Source organism: Zootoca vivipara, chromosome 9, assembly GCF_965207765.1.
Source record: "Zootoca vivipara chromosome 9, rZooViv2.hap1.1, whole genome shotgun sequence".
In the NCBI taxonomy this organism is placed as follows: Eukaryota; Metazoa; Chordata; class Lepidosauria; order Squamata; family Lacertidae; genus Zootoca; species Zootoca vivipara.
Genome location: NC_142592.1, coordinates 8,533,061 through 8,554,809, shown reverse-complemented (window position 1 = coordinate 8,554,809; position 21,749 = coordinate 8,533,061). Strand labels below are relative to the sequence as shown.

Below are 21,749 nucleotides of genomic sequence, written 5' to 3'. Positions count from 1 at the left end.
AAAACATCCAGCCTTTCTACCCACAGTCTGTACAGCACACTACCAGACCCTCCAAGTGTCCCTATTTTCCAGGGACGTTCCTGATTTAGAGAAGCCATCCCGGTTTCTGATTTGTTCCCGATATGTCCCACTTTTCCTTAGGATGTCCCTATTTTCATCGGAGAAATGTTGGAGGCTATGCACTGCACTATCAGGCATGGGGAACCTGATTCCCACCAAGAGGTGTATGTGCAGAAACATACTGTCTCCACCACGGGGCTGAAAGCATAACAATCTCCTCACACAAAAGCAAAGCTATCTTAGGACTCCCCACCAACCACCTCAACATCTGCCCAAAGAGGTACATGGGGATAACCCTACTACGACCCCCAAACTTCCTTGTGGAAGCTCTCGAGTCTCAAAACCCTGATCTTGGGGTGCCTCTTTTAGGGAACTGGCCCAGATAAACACACACAAACACATGCATGTGTGTGTGCGCGCGCACACACACACACACACACACACTCAGATTGTTGTAAGCAAAATATGCCTTATCTCTTGCATTATGCCAATAAAGAAAACTCAGGAGACTGGGGGGTAGAAGTCCAACGTTGTTTATTGAAATCAATAGGTTACAATGGGATAGCTCCGCAAAAGTTGCTACTCTGCCCAGTGGACCGGACAGTGGTATTTATAAAGTTTTAAACAAAGCATTTCAGTTCCCAGCAATAATATACATCATTACCTCATTTAAGCTGACGGACCAATCATATGCATAAGCGTTGGCTGTTTCTGCTGACTAAGCTCTGATTCCCACCGTGTTCTGCGATGACCTTGCATGAATACATTGTGTTAGTGTGCATGCTGGGAACCTGTGTTATATGTAGCCATTTGCATCATGTAGCAACTTATGTTCTAACTTTGTGCTGATTGATTTACATATTAGCTGTATTTCTGCCCCAAATGAGGGCGGCACATGTTGCAAAATCATCATAAAGTAACAGGCTACCATAACTTCTCTATTAGAAGCTCACTCAAGGATTTACAGGGGTACACATTATCACATTTATTGTGGCCCCTTGGGCTACTCCCACAAGATCATCACACATTGGTTACACCCAGGGAACGCATTGGGGAGAAATAAACAGGTGTTTTTTTTTGTTTTTTTTTTTAATTGAGGAATGGAATTCCAATCAACAGATTTATAGGGCAGGGCTAACACCTAACTAAAGAATGGCAACTTCAACTGATGGAATATGCACAGTTTGCAGACCTAACATATAGAATAAGAGAACAAGAAGAACATATGTTTAAATAAGACTGGAAAATGTTTATTGAATATATGGGGGAAATTGTGTATACTTGAAAACGTTGGCAGCATTAAAATAAATTCAACAACGTTAATAAGTTTTGATGGATATAATACAGTAATGGAATACTGAATAGTTTAGTTTATGTAAAAGATGCAGGGATTTATGTCATGCAAAATGAACCATGGAAAGAGAAGAAGGGAAGGCATTGATACTTTAAGATTGTTTCAATAATAATAATAATAATAATAATAATAATAATAATAATTTATTTTTATTTATACCCCACCCATCTGGCTGGTTTTCCAACAGAAAAATAAAATAATTGATTAAACATTAAAAGCCTCCCTAAACAGGGCTGCCTTCAGATGTCCTCTAAAAGTCTGGGAGTTATTTTTCTTTTTGACATCTGGTGGGAGGGCGTTCCACAGGGCGGGTGCCACTACTGAGAAGGCCCTCTACCTGGTTCCCTGTAACTTGGCTTCTCGCAGCGAGTGAACCACCAGAAGGCCCTCGGCACTGGACCTCAGTGTCCGAGCAGAGTGATGGAGGTGGAGACGCTCCTTCAGGTATACTGGACCGAGGCCGTTTAGGGCTTTAAAGGTCAGCACCAACACTTTGAATTGTGCTTGGAAACGTATCGCAAAACAGAAAATTTAATGAAAATTGTGTGTGTGTGTGAATTCAATGCAGGATTGGTGGTTTGCTGTTTGTTTGTTGTTGTTTGTAGTACAAATGTGTTTGAGGTATACACAGGGTAGATAGATGCCAGGAATGAGGTGTGCACCTTCGATGAGGTACCACATTAAATACATGCTTTTGAAGGGTGAATGAACTCGGTCTCCAAGGACTGAAGCAGGCATATAGAAAAGTGATGCTGGATAAATCTAACACAACCCAGTATAGAGTACAAGCCTAGAATTACAGAATCGTGGAACTGGGGTCACACCAAAGGTCATCTAGCCCAACCCCCTGCAATGCAGGAATCACAGCTGAAGAGTTCCTGACAGATGCCCCCCCCCCCAAAAAAACAACTTGCTCTGCTTCAGGACCCTTTGCCTGCTGCTTCATTACTGAGGGCATCATTTTGCTTCCTCTCATATTCAAGTTTTTTGTACTTCCACTGTTGTATATAAAACAGGGACTTTTCCATATTGTCTTCTAAATTGAGAAATTGATCATCGGTCTTGTGGAGAAGTTTGCTTGGTTGTCTTCAGGGTATATGACTTAAGAGGAATATTCATAGGAAACTGCCTTGGACAGAGTCGGACATTGACCCATCCACCTCAACATTGTCTACACTGACCAGCAGCAGCTCTCCCGGGTTTCAGACAGGGGACATTCTCTGCCCCACCTGGAAATGTCATCCGGGATTATCTATGAGGAGGCTGATGATGCAAAGCAGATTGTCTAATCCTGTGCTATGGACACCCCTAGACTTGGGAGTCTTCTACTGCATTTCAAGGGACATTGGGATCGTCTCCCTTTGGAAATGTGGCTGAATGAAGAATGATCTGATATAAACACATGAACTCCAAAAGAGAAGATTCCGCAAACCTGCAGACGGAACAGCAGGTGCTTCAAAGTTCTGAAGAAACATCAAGAAGGGGCAAGTTTGGCTCAGGGTCAAGGTGGGTGGGTTGCCATGGGAACAATGACCTGCCCTCCTTTGTGACATCTCTTGCTTCTCCCTTAAAAGCCACCAACTACAGGTGTCCATTGTTGGTTAGTTGGAGAGGTAGAGGTGGAGGTTTGGTAGAGGTGGAGGTAGAGCAGGCATCCCCAAACTTCGGCCCTCCAGATGTTTTGGACTACAATTCCCATCATCCCTAACCACTGGTCCTGTTGGCTAGGGATCATGGGAGTTGTAGGCCAAAACATCTGGAGGGCCGCAGTTTGGGGATGCCTGAGGTAGAGCAACAATGCAGTCAGTTCCAGAGATTGAGGAAGGAGGGAGCAGAGGGAGCAGTGGACTTCGCGGGACAGAGTGGTAAGTTTGTGGGGCCCCATTCTTTTCTTTGCCACATCTCCTTCTCCCCAGGATGATTCCCATAGGTTCATTATCATGTGGTGCTGATAATGCCAAGGCTGCAGGCTCTGTCCCTTCATGGGACAGCTGCACTGCCTGAACTCCCCTGCCTTGCGGGGATATGGGGTGGGCTGCCAGTGTACACAAGTGCCTTGCTGTGCATCTTCCCATATCCTGTTCACCCTGAGGAGCCCCAGTTCCCCTGGCTGGGGGGCTGGGAGGGAGATACACCCAATGCCTAAGCCAAGGTTGTTGTTGTTTTGTTGTTGTTTGTAGTACAAATGTGTTTGTAGTGTGCACAGGGTAGACAGATCCCAGAAATAAGGTGTGCACCTTTGCTGATGTACCAAATTACAGACATGCTTTTGAGGAGTGAATGGACTAGGTCTCCAAGGACTGAAGTGGGCATATAGAAAAGTGATGCTGAATAAATCTAACAGGACCCAGTACAGAGTACAAACCTAGAATTACAGAATCGTGGAACGGGGGTCACACCAAAGGTCATCTAGCCCAACCCTCTGCAATGCAGGAATCACAGCTGAAGAGTCCCTGACAGATTTCCCCCCCCCTCAAAAAAAACTTGCTCTGCTTCAGGACCCTTTGCCTGCTGCTTCATTACTGAGGGCATCATTTTGCTTCCTCTCATATTCAAGATTTTTGTACATACTTCCATTGTTGTATATAAAACAGGGACTTTTCCATATTTTCTTCTAAACAGAGAAATTGATTGTTGGTCTTGTGGAGAAGTTAGCTTGGTTGTCTTCAGGGTAAAAGACTTAAGAGGAATATTCATAGGAAACTGCCTTGGACAGAGTCAGACATTGGCCCATCCACCTCAGCATCGTTTACACTGACCAGCAGCAGCTCTCCCGGGTTTCAGACAGGGGACATTCTCTGCCCCACCTGGAGATGTCATCCGGGATTATCTGTGAGGATGAGGATGATGCAAAGCAGATTGTCTAATCCTGTGCTATGGACACCCCCAAACTTGGGAGTCTTCTACTGCATTTCAAGGGACGTTGGGTTCGTCTCCCTTTGGAAATGTGGCTGAATGAAGAATGATCCGATATAGAAACATGAACTCCAAAAGAGAAGATTCACCAAACCTGCAGATGGAACAGCGGGTGCTTCCAAGTTCTGAAGAAACATAAGGAGGGGCAGGTTTGGCCCAGGGTCAAGGTGGGTGGGTTGCCATGGGAACAATGACCTGCCCTCCTTTGTGACATCTCTTGCTTCTCCCTTAAAAGCCACCAACTACAGGTGTCCATTGTAGGTTAGTGAGGAGAGGTAGAGGTGGAGGTGTGGTTGGCGATTGACTGCTTAAATAGTAGGTAGAGCTGGGAGGAACCATGCGGTCGATTCCAGATATTCAGGAAGGAGGAATGATCAGTGGACTTGTCCTTCGGGGGACAGAGTGGTAAGTTTGTGGGGCCCCATCCTTTTTTTTTTGAAGCAATCAGGGCATGAACTATAGTAGCCAGGCTCTCTAGGTCCTGGAATGGCAGGACCTAAACGTATTTCTGTTCTGCATCATCTCTTCTAGGCTCAGGAGAATGAGAAGCTTCATGCAGGTCAAAAAGAACAACAAAGTGGCCCCACTCCAGCACAAGGAGGAGCCTGTGACACCAGGTGAGGAAGAACCCCCACTCCCACCACGCCATTTTTGGAAGGGCAGGGCAGGAATAGGCTAGGGTGGCAGCTCAGGGTATAGGATTTGTGGGGGAGGGGAAACTAGTTAGAAAAAAAAATTAAGAGCCAGACTGCTGGATCCGGCCCAAGGTTCATCTGGCAGCTGATAGGACAGGGCTGGGGGACAGTGGTCAGCTAGGGGGCCACATTCTCCTGTGAGCCACATTCTGGGAGCTGCAGGCCAAGATTGGCCCCTGAGGCCTGGGGTTTGCCGCCCCTGTAATAGGAGTGTGGAAGCAGGGAAATCAAGGAGAAGATTGGAACAATCTTGGAAGCTGCAAAGGGACGAACTAACCTGTCCCCATGTCCTTTTCTTGTTGCAGTTGTGAAGCTCTTCAAGACTTTCCCAGAGCTTGAGGTTAGTACGGGGGGGGGACACAAAAGAGTAGGGATTGGCTCCCTCAGACCCTCTGCCCGCTGACTGTGGTCTTTGCCCTAGTTCTGCAGTTTCTGAATTCTTTCTCCCCCACCCTCCAAAATGCTCCCAGAGCAACTAATGTGGCGTGTGTCCCTGGGATGTCAGGATGATGCCAGAGGCATTGTCCTGCCCTCTTCCCTGGTGCTGCCCTTCCACCTCTGCCCAGGAGGCTGCAGGGCCCATGGAGATCCGCTGGGGCAAGGGATTGGGCCCAAGCCTGATGGAGGACAGTCTTTCCTGGCTTGGGCCTGCTTTTGGTCTCCCTCGCACCCGTTAATAGTAGATTTTGTAGTGTCACCGAAGGCATCTGATCCAGCTTTCTCTTTCCTCTGCAGAAGAAAATAGCGCAACGATACCGGTCACGTGTTAGACCAGCACCTGAAGAAGGTAAATGAATCTCCACACCTTGGGGATGCAGAATGCGTCCCTAGAGCTGACTTTTCACGTAGTAGCTTTATGGTTCATGCCCGAGAAAGACCTCCCAGGCCTTCTTGCTGTATTTGCTGTGCCTTGCAGGCCTTTTTCACTTCGCCTCAATAGGCAGTAGGCAGGGCCCTGACTGACTCCAGCTACAAAAGTTGAGGCGGTTGAACGCTTGGGTTTGGGTATTGTTTAGCAGGCTTAATTGAGAGAGGCTTCTCATTTTCATTCTCTTCCAGAAGACATCATTATTGAAGACCTGGAAGAAGATCCGTAAGAAGATCTGTAGGCGGCACCATAAAAAGGGGTTTCCTCTGTGAAAGAGCAACAAAAAAAGCAACAAAATTGTGTTGCAACACTAGAAGAAAGGAAAAAGGAAAAAGAAGGGGGAGAACAACGAGCACTCTGACCTGCCATCGCTTGATAAGCCATCCGAGCTAGCGCTGGGCTATTCCACTAAAATAAGGATAATCTTCTGCACCCCAGAGGCAAACATCTGCAAGACACAAGAAGTAAGTCCAAGGGAGACTTTTCCTGGAGAAGACTGCAGCCAAGATGGCAGAAGTGGGAGAGAAGAAGAAGTGTACTTTCCCAAAGTTCACTTATCGGGGTGTTGACCTGGACCAGCTCCTCGACATGTCTTACGAGCAGCTGATGCAGCTGTACCGCAAGCAGCACTCCCTCCTCAAGTGGCTGTGCAAAGCCAAGAAGCTGGGGTTCTTTGGAGGAAATATTGGAAGGATCTAGGAGGAGAGAACGTTTTGGAAATAGAAGAAGGGGGCTCAGAATAGTAAAAAAACCAGAAAAGATATAACAAACCGAAAGAAGGAATCATTAAGATTTAGAGTGACTAAAGCAACCTGACTGTGGTAATTTTGAACGTTTTTTAATAAAGTGTATGGATCTTAAATGCGTATCTTGGAATGTTAATATGTTTGAATAGTAAGTCTAAAAGAAACAAAGTAGAGCAAAGTCTAAAGAGAAAGAAATGGGACATTATATGTCTCCAAGAAACACATATAAATAGGAAACATAATATAATTCTAAGCAATAAAAGACTGCCTTCTGTGATGCCAGTGTTGTGCTCCCCTCTTCCACTTGCTGAATGTGTGGGAACGGGGTCCCTGGTGGCAGCCACCAACAGCAATCCCCAAAACAGGGATTTCTGTGGGTGAGGAGGAGCTAAGCTAGTCTGTGGCACCCTAGATCCTGAACTGGGGCAAACCATGTGCACTAAATGCAGATTTGACTGTTATTCCATCATTGCACATGGAGCAGGGGGTGCAAGGCGGAGGTAAAGGCTCTCATAAGGCCACCTAGCAAATTTGGGGCTGGACCGAGCTTTCAACTATGAGCTTTCAGCCCATAAATTTAGTCATGCTACTTATTCTGGCTCTCAGTCCGGAAAGATGCAGCATGTTTAGTGCGTCACTGAAGCCACAGCACAATCTGTCCTGTTTCATACAATGCAATTAGGAATAATATGTGCGGAGATGATTTCATAAATATCTTATCAATTTCATCTTGGGACCTCGGTTCCATTTTTGCAACCTCCTCCTGATTTTTACTGTTGGTTTTTACAATTCCTTTTCTACTTACGAGCGTTAGGAAAGAAGAGCAGATGATGGATTGCTTTCATGAGAGTTTTCCAGGCAAGTCTCGCCTTGAGTTTAAATGCACAGTGCTTTTTATATGTTGTGTGAATCATTTTAAAGTTTCTCCATAAATTTCAAGCCCTTCACACCAGTTTTTGTTTGTTTACATTTAAATGTAAATGGCTGCTCCTATTCACATTATTAGCTGTGGGTGAAGTATTATTTGTTTTGGCTCAGAAAATGTATGCTACAGAAATGCCAGGACTTTTCAAAATGTGTCAGAGCTGCCGGCTCACATTTGTATGAGCCAATAAAAACTATGACAAAGAGCATAACAATGGCTTTTGAACTTCTGTTGGAGAAGAAGAAAATCCATCTTTCTATTTTTGCTTTTGGCAGCAGAGAGGCAAACTTGACATACATTCCCCACCCCTCAAAAAAAAAGATTTGAGTGACAGTGCTGTCTCTGATGTTGCTTTCCCTCTTCTGTTCTCTCTCCTATCTGTGGGCAGCCAAAATAGCTGGATTTTCACACTGAAAATTTGGAAAGTACAGGAACCAGAAAGGTGGTCCTCCATGTGTTCCTGTTTTCCGAGAACAGTTCCAGATTTACAGAAGCCGTCCTGGTTTCTGATTTGATCCTGGAATGTCCTGCTTTTCCTTAGGACGTCCCTATTTTCATCAGAGAAATTTTGGAGGGTATGGAGTTGTGCAACCCCTGAGCCAAGGAGATACAACCTTTAGAAGACATCTGAAGGCAGCCCTGTAGAGGGAAGGTTTTTTTTTAATGTTTAATGTTTTATTGTTTTTATATCTGTTGGAAGCCGCCCAGAGTGACTGAGGTAACCCAGTGGGATAATAATAATAATAATAATAATAATAATAATAATAATAATAATAGAATTGGACGTCCCTATTTTCATCAGAGAAATGTTGGCGGCTATCAGCTTGGTAGGTCGCAACTTGTATACACCTGATTTAAATAAAGAAGCCTTACTGTACTGAAGATCTGAGCAGGTAATGTAAGAAATCATACTCCTTTTATTCCAAACCTGCTGATATAAAGCCGAACATGTTCATTGGGCCACAAACTGTGTGAGGACTGAGGAGGGACTGCTGGAGTTTGTTTAGTTAGGGGGCACACACCTGTCCTTCAAAGTGGTGCAATGCCAGTAGAAACATGCCATTGTGTACAATCCGAAGTTAACTCCCGAGAAGTGACTTCCAATAAGCCTCCCGCTCAGACTGGCTATTGCGAGCCCTTGGGGTACCTGTGAGATCTCTGTTTGAGAAATCCCCGTGGTCGTATCGCAAGAGAAGAATCGTGGAAAGATGCCTGTGTCCTGCATAAGGGTTGGCTTGAAAACAGAGCAGTCTATTTTGTCAGCCAAGTGTCTCCCCCACGCATGCTACAAACGGGGAGGGCTTCTTTCGTTGCATTTGGCAGAGGCGTAGCTGCTTCTGTTTATATAGGCCCAAGCTAGGGGAGAGAACGTGCTATTGGTTTAGTTAGTTCATTACTTGCAGAAGCAGCAGCAGCAGAGTTATATCCCGGGGGTCTCAATTCTCCGCTCCTCTTTCAGCTGTGCAAAGTCAGCATCACTGCTACCGATTGAGGACTTTCAGGTCACTGATTGACGGGATCTTGGCTGGTTTCTTACTTTCAGGGAAGAGTTGCAAGAGCAATCTGCCAAGGAAAAAGAATGCAAGCCTCTAGAAGGTAGGTGAAACACATTGGTAAAAGGGGAAGCAGAAGGAGCGCACGTCATGCAGAGCTTTCCATCCTGGCAGACAAATGTTATGGGTGGTTGTGCTATATTTTATATGCAGCTTCAGACTACTGTGCCGAAAGACCCACTGAGGGATAAATAATGAGGCTGCTGACACAGTGGGGTTGCGGGGTGTGTGTGTGTGTATGTGTGTGTGTGTGTGTCGGGAACAATGCAAAGGAAGGAACTAAGAGTTTCTTCATACAACATTGTTAAGACACAAGTAGCACAGTTAGGACACTCTCTGGGGGGGAAGGAAGGACCATAGCTTTGTAAGAGAGCATCTACCTTGCATGCAGAAAGTTAGGCTTAGGCTTTAATTTCTGGTATCTCCAGGCAGGGCTGGGAGTGACTCCCTGTAAAGTAACACCTTAAACTTTAGTAGTGGCAACAGGCTAAGTCCATTGTTTCTTTTCTCTCTCGGCAGAATACACTGCCTTCGTGCTCACAGGCCAAAACCTTCTGCTACCACTGGAGAGGCCGTGCAGAATTCTTGTGGGTGCAAACAGCAGTGTCGAAATGAGCAAACTGCCATCGGTACACTCTACACACTCATTGTCATGGTCATCCTAATTGCAATTTGGGGAGTCTGGGCCAGGAAAGATTTCTAAGCATGCTGAAGGAAGACGTTCAATATCAAAAGCTCAGAGAGACCCTCTTAGGGACAGGAAGGGCAAAACGCTCAGCTTATACACACTGGAACTGTTATCGAAGGACAATTGCCAATGGATGCAAAAAATCTCTCTGCTCCTCTTTCTGGCAATGCTCAAAATTCAACAGAGAAAAGAATGCAGTGATGATTCTTTTGAGACTGCTTTGTATAATGATGATCATAAAATGATGCAGCCCTGTAAATCCTGTAAAGTATGTAAAATATAAATATAAAATATACCTATTTTAAGAAGGCTGGGTCAGTGTTTTTGCTTGGTGTAATTTCTTCTTTGATTTAACAGGCTCCCAGTTTCGTAGCACCAAACTTGGGTGGGGTAATCCAGAAGGAGTGGAAACGGTGTGGTTAATCATATCATTGGATCTCAGTAGATCTGGTTCATTATCTAATAATCCACGTCAACATTCGGTCAATCCCTAAAATAGGCCAATGGCAACAAGGATGTGACTGCTCTTCCTGCTACACAATGGTAATAGAGAACTAGACTTGATGTTGTTGTCACTTAATTCATTTTGTGATGCTTTGGCTGCAAGTTGCGGGTGCAAATAAGGCTCTCTCTGGCCACAGCACATAGACCATGTGAATCTCTGCCTTAGTGGAACACACCCACCTCACCTCACACCACAGAAATTAGACGGTCTTCTTCCTCATACCCAAGCAATTTGCTGAACAAACCACACATGCATTGAGCCAGGCATCCCCAAACTGCGGCCCTCCAGATGTTTTGGCCTACAACTCCCATGATCCCTAGCTAACAGGACCAGTGGCCAGGGATGATGGGAATTGTAGTCCAAAACATCTGGAGGGCCGAAGTTTGGGGGTGCCTGCATTGAGCCATAGGAAAGAACATTTCATTAGGTATCTATAGGGCAGCTAAGTTGTTCAGGCAATCCCTGGGCATGTTGAAAGTGTGTGTGCATAATGCACAGCGTTAGAACTGTTCCATCTCTTGTGGGGTGTGTGTGTAGTGTGGAACACATCACCCATCAGGCCCAAACATCAAAAACAAATTCCAGTGATGCTGTTGAACAAGGGTAACCATCATAATACTCTTCGATCTTTGTGGACTACAACTCCCATCATCCCCAAGTGCCTGTTGACAATGCTGACTAGGCCTACTGGGAGTTGTAGCCCACCACATCCAGAGGGCACCAGGTTGGCTACACCTGCTACTGAGTACCACTGATATTATTATCTGATCCTCTTGCATGATGTGAGACAGCAGGAGCACAAATAAAGAGGAGAATCCTGCAAGGAGAGCTCAAGTCCATATATTTGAAGTTCCTCACCCAGATGTAGATGATGGTATCTAGACCTGCTTAGTTTCCACAAGGTTGCTGCATTTAGACTATGCACTCAATTCTGTAGTGGAAGACATTGGTGCTGTGGGAAAGGCAAAGCTGCATCTACATATCAAGTTATGCTGCTGACTCAGTAGCTGGCATTTAGTAAGCCCTTAACCTCTCTAATTTATCTGTAACGTGAATGTGTAATACTTGCTCATCTTGCTGGGATTTTGGAGAGGTGAATTAATTAACATTACCAAAGCACCGAGCTTCTGTACTAAAGGTTACGTTTAAATATGCTATGACTGTAATGTTGCTTCTGTCTTAGAAGGTCAACACTTCGTTTAATGCCTCGTTTTAATTTGTGGGGGCTGGCTGCACCGTATAGACTTATGTCAGTAACGATAGGGGATATAAACCCGAAGATAAGATTAAGACAAACCCCCAAGAGGACAGCTCCTGTTTATGGCTCCAGCCCCCCTGGGAGAAGAGCCCTGTAGCCCTGCACAAACCTCCAGGAGTGGGGTGGGGGGGTCAGTTGTGAGGAAGGAGAAAACAACATTTTTCCTCGCTTCCCATAGGCCTTCCCCAGGTGTACTGAAATGATCAGTTGCTAAACAACTTGAAAGTCGTCCCCTGCACTGGGTTAATGTGTCCCCTCCAGCAGGTTTACACAACCTGTTGCCCATTCAAGATGTTGGGGGCTGCCACTCCCACCATCGCTGACCATTTGGCATGCTGGCTGACGCAGTTGGGAGCTGTATCCCAAAACATCTGGAAGACCCCAGGTTGCAGAAGGCTGCTGTAGACCATGCTTCAGGATTTTCTGCCGTTCGTCAGCAGATGAGGCGATGTGAAAAGCATTTGTTACAGGTGGACAGTTTGGCACCATTGCCCCAGATACCATCAGCTGAGAAATAAAAGTTATTTTCCCTTTAGAAGGATAAAATGATCCGCACAGCTCTCTAACAAAGGAGACATGAGCCAAGTATAGCTGGTGTGTGACTTAAAGGGCAGCAAAAACATTCATGCAAACCCTAAGGCACTGTTGGTGTGTTTCAACTCTAGGGGCACAAGCGATCCCTTCTGTTTTTACGATCTCTTCTGTTTATGTTAACTGGGCTGGAGTGATTTTTCACACATGTTCAAAAAAGGATATGACTTAAAACGTACCTGCTTGCCGTTAGTTCAAACTACCAAAAATAGTGTCTGCTCTCCAGCCAACAAGTTGGATGATATATTCCATGTGCCATTTGCTTTGTCAGGCAATGAAAACAAGCCTTTAATTTTCCATGATAATACTGCTGAAGTGTTTCAGAAGCTTCAGATCCTTCCCTCTTCCAGCTCTAGATATTTTTTTTCTACAGATCCCACACCCCCACACATGGTCCAGCTTTTGAAAAGACAGATTATCCTGAAAACCTGTGAAAACAATGAAATTGTTGGCACTACCATTCTTCTAATCCCCTTCAAAGGAAAATATTGCAGCTACCATAATCTTTAGCATGGGGTCCCAATTAGCAAGAATTCTCTCGTAGCGTTAATATATTATTTTTTTTAAGTTTTGCAAACACAGGAGCTTAGGGGAAGGCTGCTAGGCTTGCCAAATAATTAAGAGACCGCATATTTTAGGAACTGATCACTACGATTCCTAATTAGGGAACACTTATAAATGAACATACTTCCTAGACCAGCTCCCTCATTTAAATACCAAGTTGCTCTCCTCATAAGTCAGATTTAGGGCTTCTGCTCTTCAAAGTTATTGTTATTAGTATTATTATCAGTATTATAAAAAAAATTCCTTCAGTAGCACCTTAAAGACCAACTAAGTTTTTATTTTGGTATGAACTTTCGTGTGCATGTGCATGCACACGAAAGCTCATACCAAAATAAAAACTTAGTTGGTCTTTAAGGTGCTACTGAAGGAATTTTTTTTATTTTACTTCGATCCAGACCAACACGGCTACCTACCTATTATCAGTATTGTTAGATTTTTATCACACCCTCCTGCCTGAAGGAGTCTAGATTGGCAAAGCTGTGGCCTTAAATTTGGAGTAGGTAAATGATGGTTTGTATTTGCCTTAGAAACCACATTTAAACCAAAGTTTGTAATTATGGTTCATGGTCCATGTTAGTTGGACGTAACTGCAAACTACTGTATAGTGTGCTGCAATCCAGGAAAAAGACGAGCCATTAGGTCCTGGTCTAGCATTGCATGTACCTAATGTAATAGGTATATTGTATTAAGGTTAAACCAGCAATCTTTAACAAATAAAGAAGAGGGTACGATATCTTACAGGACATTAATGGGGAGCATTTGGCTTTCTAGGTATTGTTCAACTCCAGCTCCCACCAGTATTTCCAATGGTTAGGGGGTATGGGAAGCTTATCATAGGGCCAGAGTTTTATTTGTTTGAGAAAATATATTGACACCTTAATATTAGGACAGATTCTAAGCTTCTTAATCTATTTTGCTAAATTCACTCAAACTATAACTTCTACCAGCTCTGCAACATGTCAGTTAATCTTCCCTCTTCCTACTTCTCCACTGAATACAGGGTTTTGCAAACGTGGGTCTCCAGATGATTTTGGACTACAACTCCCATCATCCCTTGCCAGCAGGACCAGTGATCAGGGATGAAGGGAATTGTAGTCCAAAAACCCAAGCTTGGGAAACCCTGATCTAATACTATGGCTGGCTTGTGGCTGTCTTCACATTCCTCATGACCTCAAAGCTGAGAGAATGTCAAACCACAGGTCAGCAAGCCCTACGGTATCTTCTCCCTGAACAGTGCCATGAATGGAACAGATGAACTGCGGTAGGATCAAGGGGCATGCACAAACTGAATAGCACTCACAGCTGCTGTGCTCATATGAAGGCTGGAGCCAGGCCTATTTCAGGGCTTACATGCAATGAAATACATAACACTGTTGTATAATGAATACAGGTGACTCTTGGCTTATGCTGGGGGTTACGTTCCGGGGATATTGCATAATGCCCAAATGGTGTATAGTAAAAACACATTGGGTTCTCTCTCTCTCTCTCTCTCTCTCTCTCTATATATATATATATATATGCCAAGTGCATAAAGCTGAATGTGCACAAGTTAAATGTGTGCAAGCTGCCAGTTACCTACACCACTAAAAGATCTAACATGTGCTCCTTTCCCCAGCTACTGTAATCATCAGGGGGCAAGGGGACATTTAATGACCAGGTGAATTTATCTTGAGACCATCGGTGGAAGGTGTTTGCTTGTGTTCAAGACCCAATAGTCCCTTTCAGGCAAACAAAGATGGCATTTTTCATTGGGCCAAATTGGCAAGTGTCCTCATGATTTTTTCTCTTTTCCTGTGGTGTGTAAGCTCAGCCCAATGCAAAAGTTGTTGGGAGCAATTATTGTGCAATGTGCATCTTCGTTGTGTGGCCAGACTTGGCCAGGCTTGATTTTTGCAGGGTGGGGGAATGCAACAGGGGTTAATGGAGAGTGGGGTACTAAATGATAGCCCAAAATTTTGGTCCTTTCCAGCTTTCTAATACCCTCTGAGAAGAAGCATCTGCAGATCATCATCTTGTTATGATTTGTACAAGCATGTGGGTTTTGTTGCATATACAGCTGCCTTTCTGATTTCAAAATAACCTAGCTTCCTACCGTAGGAATATACGAAAGATGTCTAACTTTCCCTTGTTAATCAAAATACAAGCACTGTATACATTAGAAAGTGTTGGATCCAAAGCTTAAATAATCTCTGGGCCATTTTGCTGATGTCATTGTAAAAAAGCTGTGTATCAGATCTATCCAGTTCAAATACTATCACGTTTCAGGAGCAAACTTGGCATTAAGGCCAAGTATGGGAGGACATTCTCTATTAAAATACTACAGCATATGCAAATCTGTTTACCCTTAGCTTCTTGCACAACTATGGGAGAAAAGTGAAGACTCAGCACACTGTCCAAGTTGCACAGGCTGACATTCTCAGAATCTATGAGCTACAAAAGTTATTAAGTATAGGGTCGTGCCTTGGTTTTTGAACAGAATGTGTTCCAGAAGGCCGTATGACTTCCGGAATGTTCAGAAACCAAGGGGCGGCTTCCAATTGGCTTCTGATTGCGCAGGTGCACCAGAAACAATAGTGGAAGCCACATCAAACGTTAATCTTCCAAAAAAACATTCGAAATCCGGAACACTCACTTCCAGGTTTCAGTCTGAAATGTACGAGTACCAAGGTGTTCGACAACAAAGGTACGACTGTATATCCTAAACACCTCTTAAGACTGCTCTCTTGTAACATTCAGATGATTTTTTTTGTAATATCCATCTATACAGCAGCAAAGGAAGTTAAAATCCTCTATCTTAATTCTGAGTATTGGTTTAAGGCACTAAATGCTTTTGTTTCAGCCTTGGGGGAAATACCTTAAAACAGGAATAGGGAACTTGTAACCTTGCACTACAGCTTCCATAAGCCACAACCACATGGCCAATGATCAGCGATGATAGCAGTTGTAATCCTAGATGGTGACAAGGATTGATTCTAATGAAGAGAATATTGCAGATAGGGAAATGTTTTAAGGAAGCAGCATGAATACTGAGGATCGTAAGCAAGGAGTGCGCTGTTGTCTTATGTCCTGCTGGCGGACTTCCTGTGATTGGCCAGTGGTTGGCCACTGTGAGAAAAGGATGCTGGTCCAGATGGGATTTTGGCCCCGTTCTAGCTGCTCTTCTTAAGCTCTTAATACTTAAGAGGAACAGCACCAGATGGACCACACTTAAGCCAAGACTGCCTGTATGGATCACACCACAGATATTCAAATCCCTACAAAGTTAGTTCCAGGTTCTGTACTGATAAATACTACAGATTCAGGAACTGCTTTAAGAAAGAGTACAGCAGCAGCAGCCTCTCTGCTCAGTGGCACAATTCGGCAATTTTAGGTTATGGCCTCAACAGTCCTATTGTGGGTGAGTTTTTTTGATGGTAATGAGTTTTCTTCTTTGGCGATCACTTGTAGCCGAGTAAGATTGCCTTCCATGAACACGGTTTTAACAGTGAGTCCGTAAGTGACCATGGAGGCCAATTCCATGGTTTCCAGGGTCAAAAAATAAAATAAAAATAAAAATAAAAAAGAAGGGCAGTATGCAAAAATACAGTAAACAATAAACTTTTACTTCTTAATTATAAAATAATCACAATACCCAAACATTCTTCCATGTTAGTAATAAAATTGTGACAGCTTCCATTTCCAAATAAAATAAGAGTTAGACTTCAGGGCATTTTAACACTAGTTCGACCAAACAGAAAAATTAAAATAAACATTTGTTTCAGGCTAAAACTGTTTCAATGTCCTAACTTTTTTTTCATGAAACATCTTTAGTTGCCATTCTACAAATGATGCCATCCAGCAGCGTGCCTATTGTTTCTTCCTGTGGGGTTAGTTTGTACAACTGCAAAGAAAATGGAATACAGTAGTCACTTTCTGGAGGAGCAAAAGATTGTCCAGGTTTACAGGTCAAGTTGAAAAAATGGGCACAGCAATCCTATGGCAGGCAGAAGGGAGAATCTAAAGCATAGCTACTATAACTTCCAATGCCATGCCAGAGAAAATAATAAAATCTTACAGTTGTAGAGTTGGGAGGGACCATGAGGGTAATCTAGTCCAACCCCTTGCAATGTGGGAATCAAAGCTGGGGAGGAGACAGCTAGAGGGAAAATAAGTATGGCAGCTCCAAGGCTGTCATATTTTTTGCAGCCTTCTTAAGGGAATGGGGTGACTTTGGATCCCATTAATCCAAAATCTCCCTTGATCCAGCCCCAACTTGCTCCTTCTCTCTCTCTCTGCCCAGCAGCAACAGCAGAGGAGGGATGGCTTCAGAGGTTTCCATGGCTGAACTGAGAAGATCTCCAGGGGTGGACCTACTTTTCTCCTTCTGGACCTCCCTCTATACCCACAAAAAATGGCAACATCAATGACTGCTGGGATGTCCTCTCCAGGGACCGTGGGACTGCACCCTAATGTACTTTGTAGTCAAAACTCTCAATACAGAGTGGGAAAAATGTAAGACACAAAAGAAGATTAAGAAAATGTAGGGGTATGCTTGCATTGCTAAGCATGCTTAGCTGGGGGGAAATCACACTGGATTTAGTGAGCTAAATAAATGTGCTTAAGACTGCACTGTATGTCCATCTATCTCCCTGTGGCCCACCACAAACTGAATTTCCACTCCCATTTGCCAGTCCTTTTAGTTGGAGCTGTGGGAATCTGGAGAGTCACAGGTTCTCCACCCCTGCTCTGTATTAAAAGTAATTGCAAAATTACAATCACAAATTGTAATTACAAAACAAAGAAAATGCTATAATTTGCCTTATCTCAACCCTTAACCTGGGACAACCTTGTACAAACCTTTTTAACTTTCTGTAGATCTGTTATTTTGGGGAGATCTGCTAAGGAGACTTGCTGGCCTTCCACTTGACCTATTACGTCGTCCAGATTCACGGTTTTCTCTTGGTCTTCAACTAGAACGACGAGTACTGCAGTGTCACTGTCCGAAATGCCAAACTTTCTGAAGGCATCTGAAATCTAAAATATAGAATTGTGTGTTCTTATGTACGTCAGTCACATCCCAGCAACCCAGAGCATCTCACAAAACATATTTTCCCATTTATTTGGTTCTAAAGCTCTGAAAAGATTAAATTAGTTGTTAAGTGAAATGTTAACTATCTCACAAGATAAATACTTACAACAAATGTGGGCATATTTTACCATAGGTAAAGGTAAAGGTAAAGGTAAAGGTACCCCTGACCATTAGGTCCAGTCGTGACCGACTCTGGGGTTGCACGCTCATCTCGCATTATTGGCCGAGGGAGCCGGCGTATAGCTTCCAGGTCATGTGGCCAGCATGACAAAGCCACTTCTGGCGAACCAGAGCAGCACATGGAAACGCCGTTTACCTTCCCGCTGTAGCGGTTCCTATTTATCTACTTGCATTTTGACGTGCTTTCGAACTGCTAGGTTGGCAGGAGCTGGGACCGAGCAACGGGAGCTCACCCCGTCACAGGGATTCGAACCGCCGACCTTCTGATCAGCAAGCCCTAGGCTCAGTGGTTTAACCACAGCGCCACCTGGGTCCCCCTATTTTACCATAGGCAGTTTAATACTCATTCATGTGTTTTCGAGTCACTATATGAGGGACATGCAGAGGATTTTAATGTCAGATTTAAAGAATGATAAGCTGTGTCAAAGCAAGGGATGGGCAGGAGTAGTATAAACTTCCTGCACAGTGATGGGACTTCTAAGATCCTTAGTTGACACATTCTATGTAGGGATCCTGGTGGTGTAAATACTGTACATTATAAACTCTGGTTGGTTTTTGTTCTAATATTACTGCAGGAAGTGTCTGGAGGAAGCCCAGGACACATTGTACGTGTGGGCTGTAGAGCAGACTTGCACAACTTCTAAGCAATCAAACAAAATACTATCAACCAGAAACTCAATTCTCCAGTGTTTTTGCTACCCATCCAGGTCTGCAAGAACAAGAAAGGGAGCCAACAAGGCAAAATGCATGGCTGGGTTATGTTTTCCTGGGATGGTGGGGGTGTCACAAAGTGTCTAGGCCTGTACAGGAAAGCCTGCCTTCTTACAGGTCAGACCTCTGTGATGATATGCAAACCAAAAGAAGAGCCAGAGAATCTAGCACACTGTTTCCTGCCGTGCTTGTTTACTGGGGTAGGGGCAGATTATAGAAGACAATCAGAGGCAATTCCTGAATGGCAACTAAAAAAATTAGTATCTCATAAAATTAGTATTCAGATTACATATTTTATAAACTGAGTACAAGGGCAGCAGTTGTAAATCTTAAGACTGAATGCTTTGTTAAGACCTTGTTTCAGTCTTGCAGAGACGAGGGTGGCTTTTATAGCGGGTATGCGTGCAGGCAAACTGATGGTCAGGAAATATTTTGTGTGGTGAATAATATAAATAACACCTTTTGATTAGCAGCCTTCTTCGGGGACAAGCAAATCTTATTTCACTGTTACAGTCAGGTCCTGCTCAAATGGCTCCCCTAGGCACCTGTTTGGTCACTATTATATGAGGCCAGAATACTGGGCTAGACGGACCTTTCAGCTTGATCTAGCAAGGCTCTTATTACGTTCTTATTCCAAAAAAATGAAAAAAGAAAAAGAATTCAGAGCATGCTGTAAGCAGCCATCTTACATTATTGTTCGGGGAAAGGTTGAATATTATTTCAGCGTTAAGAGTTCTTGTCTTCATTTTATTGGTCTTGTAGAGATGTACAGCTTTATTCGTTGCCACAAGTAACTGAAATGGATCAACAATCTGCCAGAAAGTACAGAATAAAGTTTAGTTTCCAGTGGTAGGCCTCAAAATAGACCCACTGTTTTCCTTAGCTCAACAAGGAAAAATATACTTTAGAAATGGTAAAGAGCCAGTTATGCCATCAATTAGATGTTGAAACAAGGAGCACCGGGGGGGGGGGCATTCTACACATTGTAAAGAACTCTGCTCTATTACTAAAACCATGTCTGAGATCTAAACATACAATAGTAACAGTACAAGTAGATATTTAAATGAAAATTAAACTCACACATCAGATTTCTACCTGGGGAAACAGGGATCCTCTAATACAGCTCTCACTATCTTGTAAAGAATAAGAAAAAAGCCTTTTGCAGAGAATAGAAGTATAGTGAGAAGACACAAAGAAGAAAAAAACATGAGAAAATGTGGATAAACATTTTGAAATCCTGAGGAAAGTGCAAACTTTTCTAAAACTCTTCTCTCACCCAGATGTGAAATGTCTATTTAGCAGGGGGTTTTTTTTTAAAAAAAAAATGAGAAACTGATCTAGCAAATTCAAAATGGTTTAATATGAGGACAAATACTAAGCAAAAATACAGCCAGTAGGGCAGTGCTTCTCAAACAGTGGTTTGGGGCCACTTTCAGGCAGCCATCAGCATCAAAACCTACCCAGTATTTCCACATTTGTCTGCTCCACTCACTAACCATGTCATAACCTTTTGGTTGAACCAGTGCCAACACAGCAGTTCCTTGCAAAGACATCTGGGAGACAGAGGGAGCCACAGAGATCAAACATGGCCAGCTTGAACCAAGGATGGGTAGAGAATAAACACACCCTTTAAAGTCCCCTTTCATTTAACTTGTGTTCAGGGAAACACAATGTTTCTTGGATGTAGGAAAGTTGCTACAGAAAGGGCAGAGCGCCCCAGTAAATGTTCCATCCATTCTCTCGTACAACATTTCACAAGTTTCCTGAAAAATCTGTACCTTTGTCCAACTGGGCACAGTTAATATTCTCACTGACCTGCTCCTACCTGAATAGCAATATATTGCATTCTCCTTCAAATCTAATGCAGCTCCTGAAACTCAGAATTTCACACAGGCGGGATTGCAACAGCACTGTGAGTTTTGCAAACTTTATGTTACCACAGTAATGAATACACACAAAAAATAGTTTGCTCACCATTGCAGGATTAATTAATGCTCCATCAATAGCTCCTTCCATTGCTTTTTTTCTTAGCGTGGCAGCATTTTTCACATCATTAAACAGGATAAGAGTAACAAGGCAGTCAGGAAACAGTTCCAGTCGATGTGTTAAACACTGCATCTTGCAACACAGCAGTACTGTATGCTGCTTCCGAATCAGTCAAACCTGGAACATTTATAAAAAGTTACCAATGGGTATTGTTGATACTTTTGTTTGCTCTTTGCCTAGCAGTTTTACTTAATTAAGCTTAAGGCTACATTCCAGAGACATTTCAAAAGTTGTCCAAGTCTGCACAAGATTAGTATGAACTTGGCCTAGTGACCGTGTTCCATGTCAGCAGCTGGAAAAAACCGAACTACTTTGAAAAGTTTATGCTCTAAATTTATTCTGATTTAAGCAGCCTGATCTTGTATACAGGGTTTATGTGGCCTGTTAAGTATACAGGGTTTATGTGGCCTGCAGTTCTTCGACAAAGACACAGTGCAAAAATGGAAGGCGTGCATCAGCTCTGGGAATATCGCTCATACTAATTTTTATAGTTATACTGAACTTTTCTGCTTCAAACAAAAATGCAAGATTCGTACCCTCTCATTGTGCAGAAGTACAATACATACATGTCTTTCACGGCCAAACCAGAATTTTAAAATACATTGAATTTCGGTGTTTATACATTTTGGCTTAGCCAGTCATTATCTGGAGTTGTCATTGACCCATTCTCTGAATCCCTTGCAGATGCTGGATTCCAAAAACCATACTGTGTTTTTGCAAAAGGCAGCCCGAGTTGTTATCACTGTTTTTTTTCTTTTCCAAAGCACAACACAAAGTGACAGCAGATCCATCCCCCCAGTTCTCTGCAATGTGCTGGGACTTTTGTGCTGGACAGAGTATGTTCACAGAGTGAACTGGTGCGTGGTGTTTCTTTTTTAAAAATCTACAAAATTTCGTAGAAATGTTATTGCTTAGGATAAGAAACACTCATTATGGAAAGAGCTTTCAGGAGTGATGGGTCAAATGCAATATGCTCCTCCCACCCTCTCTCTCTCACACAAACCCCATCAGTAAGCTTAAA

General features: G+C 43.4%; 1 protein-coding gene and 1 long non-coding RNA gene across 9 annotated transcripts in view; one reads left to right on the top strand and one right to left on the bottom strand.

Moving 5' to 3' along the window:
- Positions 1-577: 577 nt before the first annotated feature.
- Positions 578-21,749, bottom strand: part of TPRKB (TP53RK binding protein) — a 23,792-nt gene continuing 2,620 nt past the window's right edge. For 2 of the 8 annotated variants that reach the window (XR_015945816.1, XR_015945821.1), the window contains 6 exons: positions 20,657-20,845; positions 19,372-19,494; positions 17,560-17,736; positions 12,339-12,587; positions 10,102-10,295; positions 578-9,127 (listed from right to left, as the gene is read on the bottom strand). Coding sequence is in view for 2 of the 8 variants with exons in the window: in XM_035126514.3 (XP_034982405.1) it covers positions 16,517-16,603; positions 17,560-17,736; positions 19,372-19,494; positions 20,657-20,800 (531 nt within the window). In the remaining 6 variants the exon portion in view is untranslated. Of the gene's footprint in view, positions 9,128-10,101; positions 10,296-12,338; positions 12,588-16,304; positions 16,604-17,559; positions 17,737-19,371; positions 19,495-20,656; positions 20,846-21,749 lie in introns of those variants that run through there. The other 6 variants (XM_035126514.3, XM_088651807.1, XR_015945817.1 and 3 more) reach the window with 5 other exon arrangements.
- On the top strand, positions 9,021-10,113 carry LOC148684537 (uncharacterized). The gene is made up of 2 exons (XR_015945822.1): positions 9,021-9,160; positions 9,637-10,113. It is a non-coding gene; the product is annotated as an uncharacterized LOC148684537 (long non-coding RNA).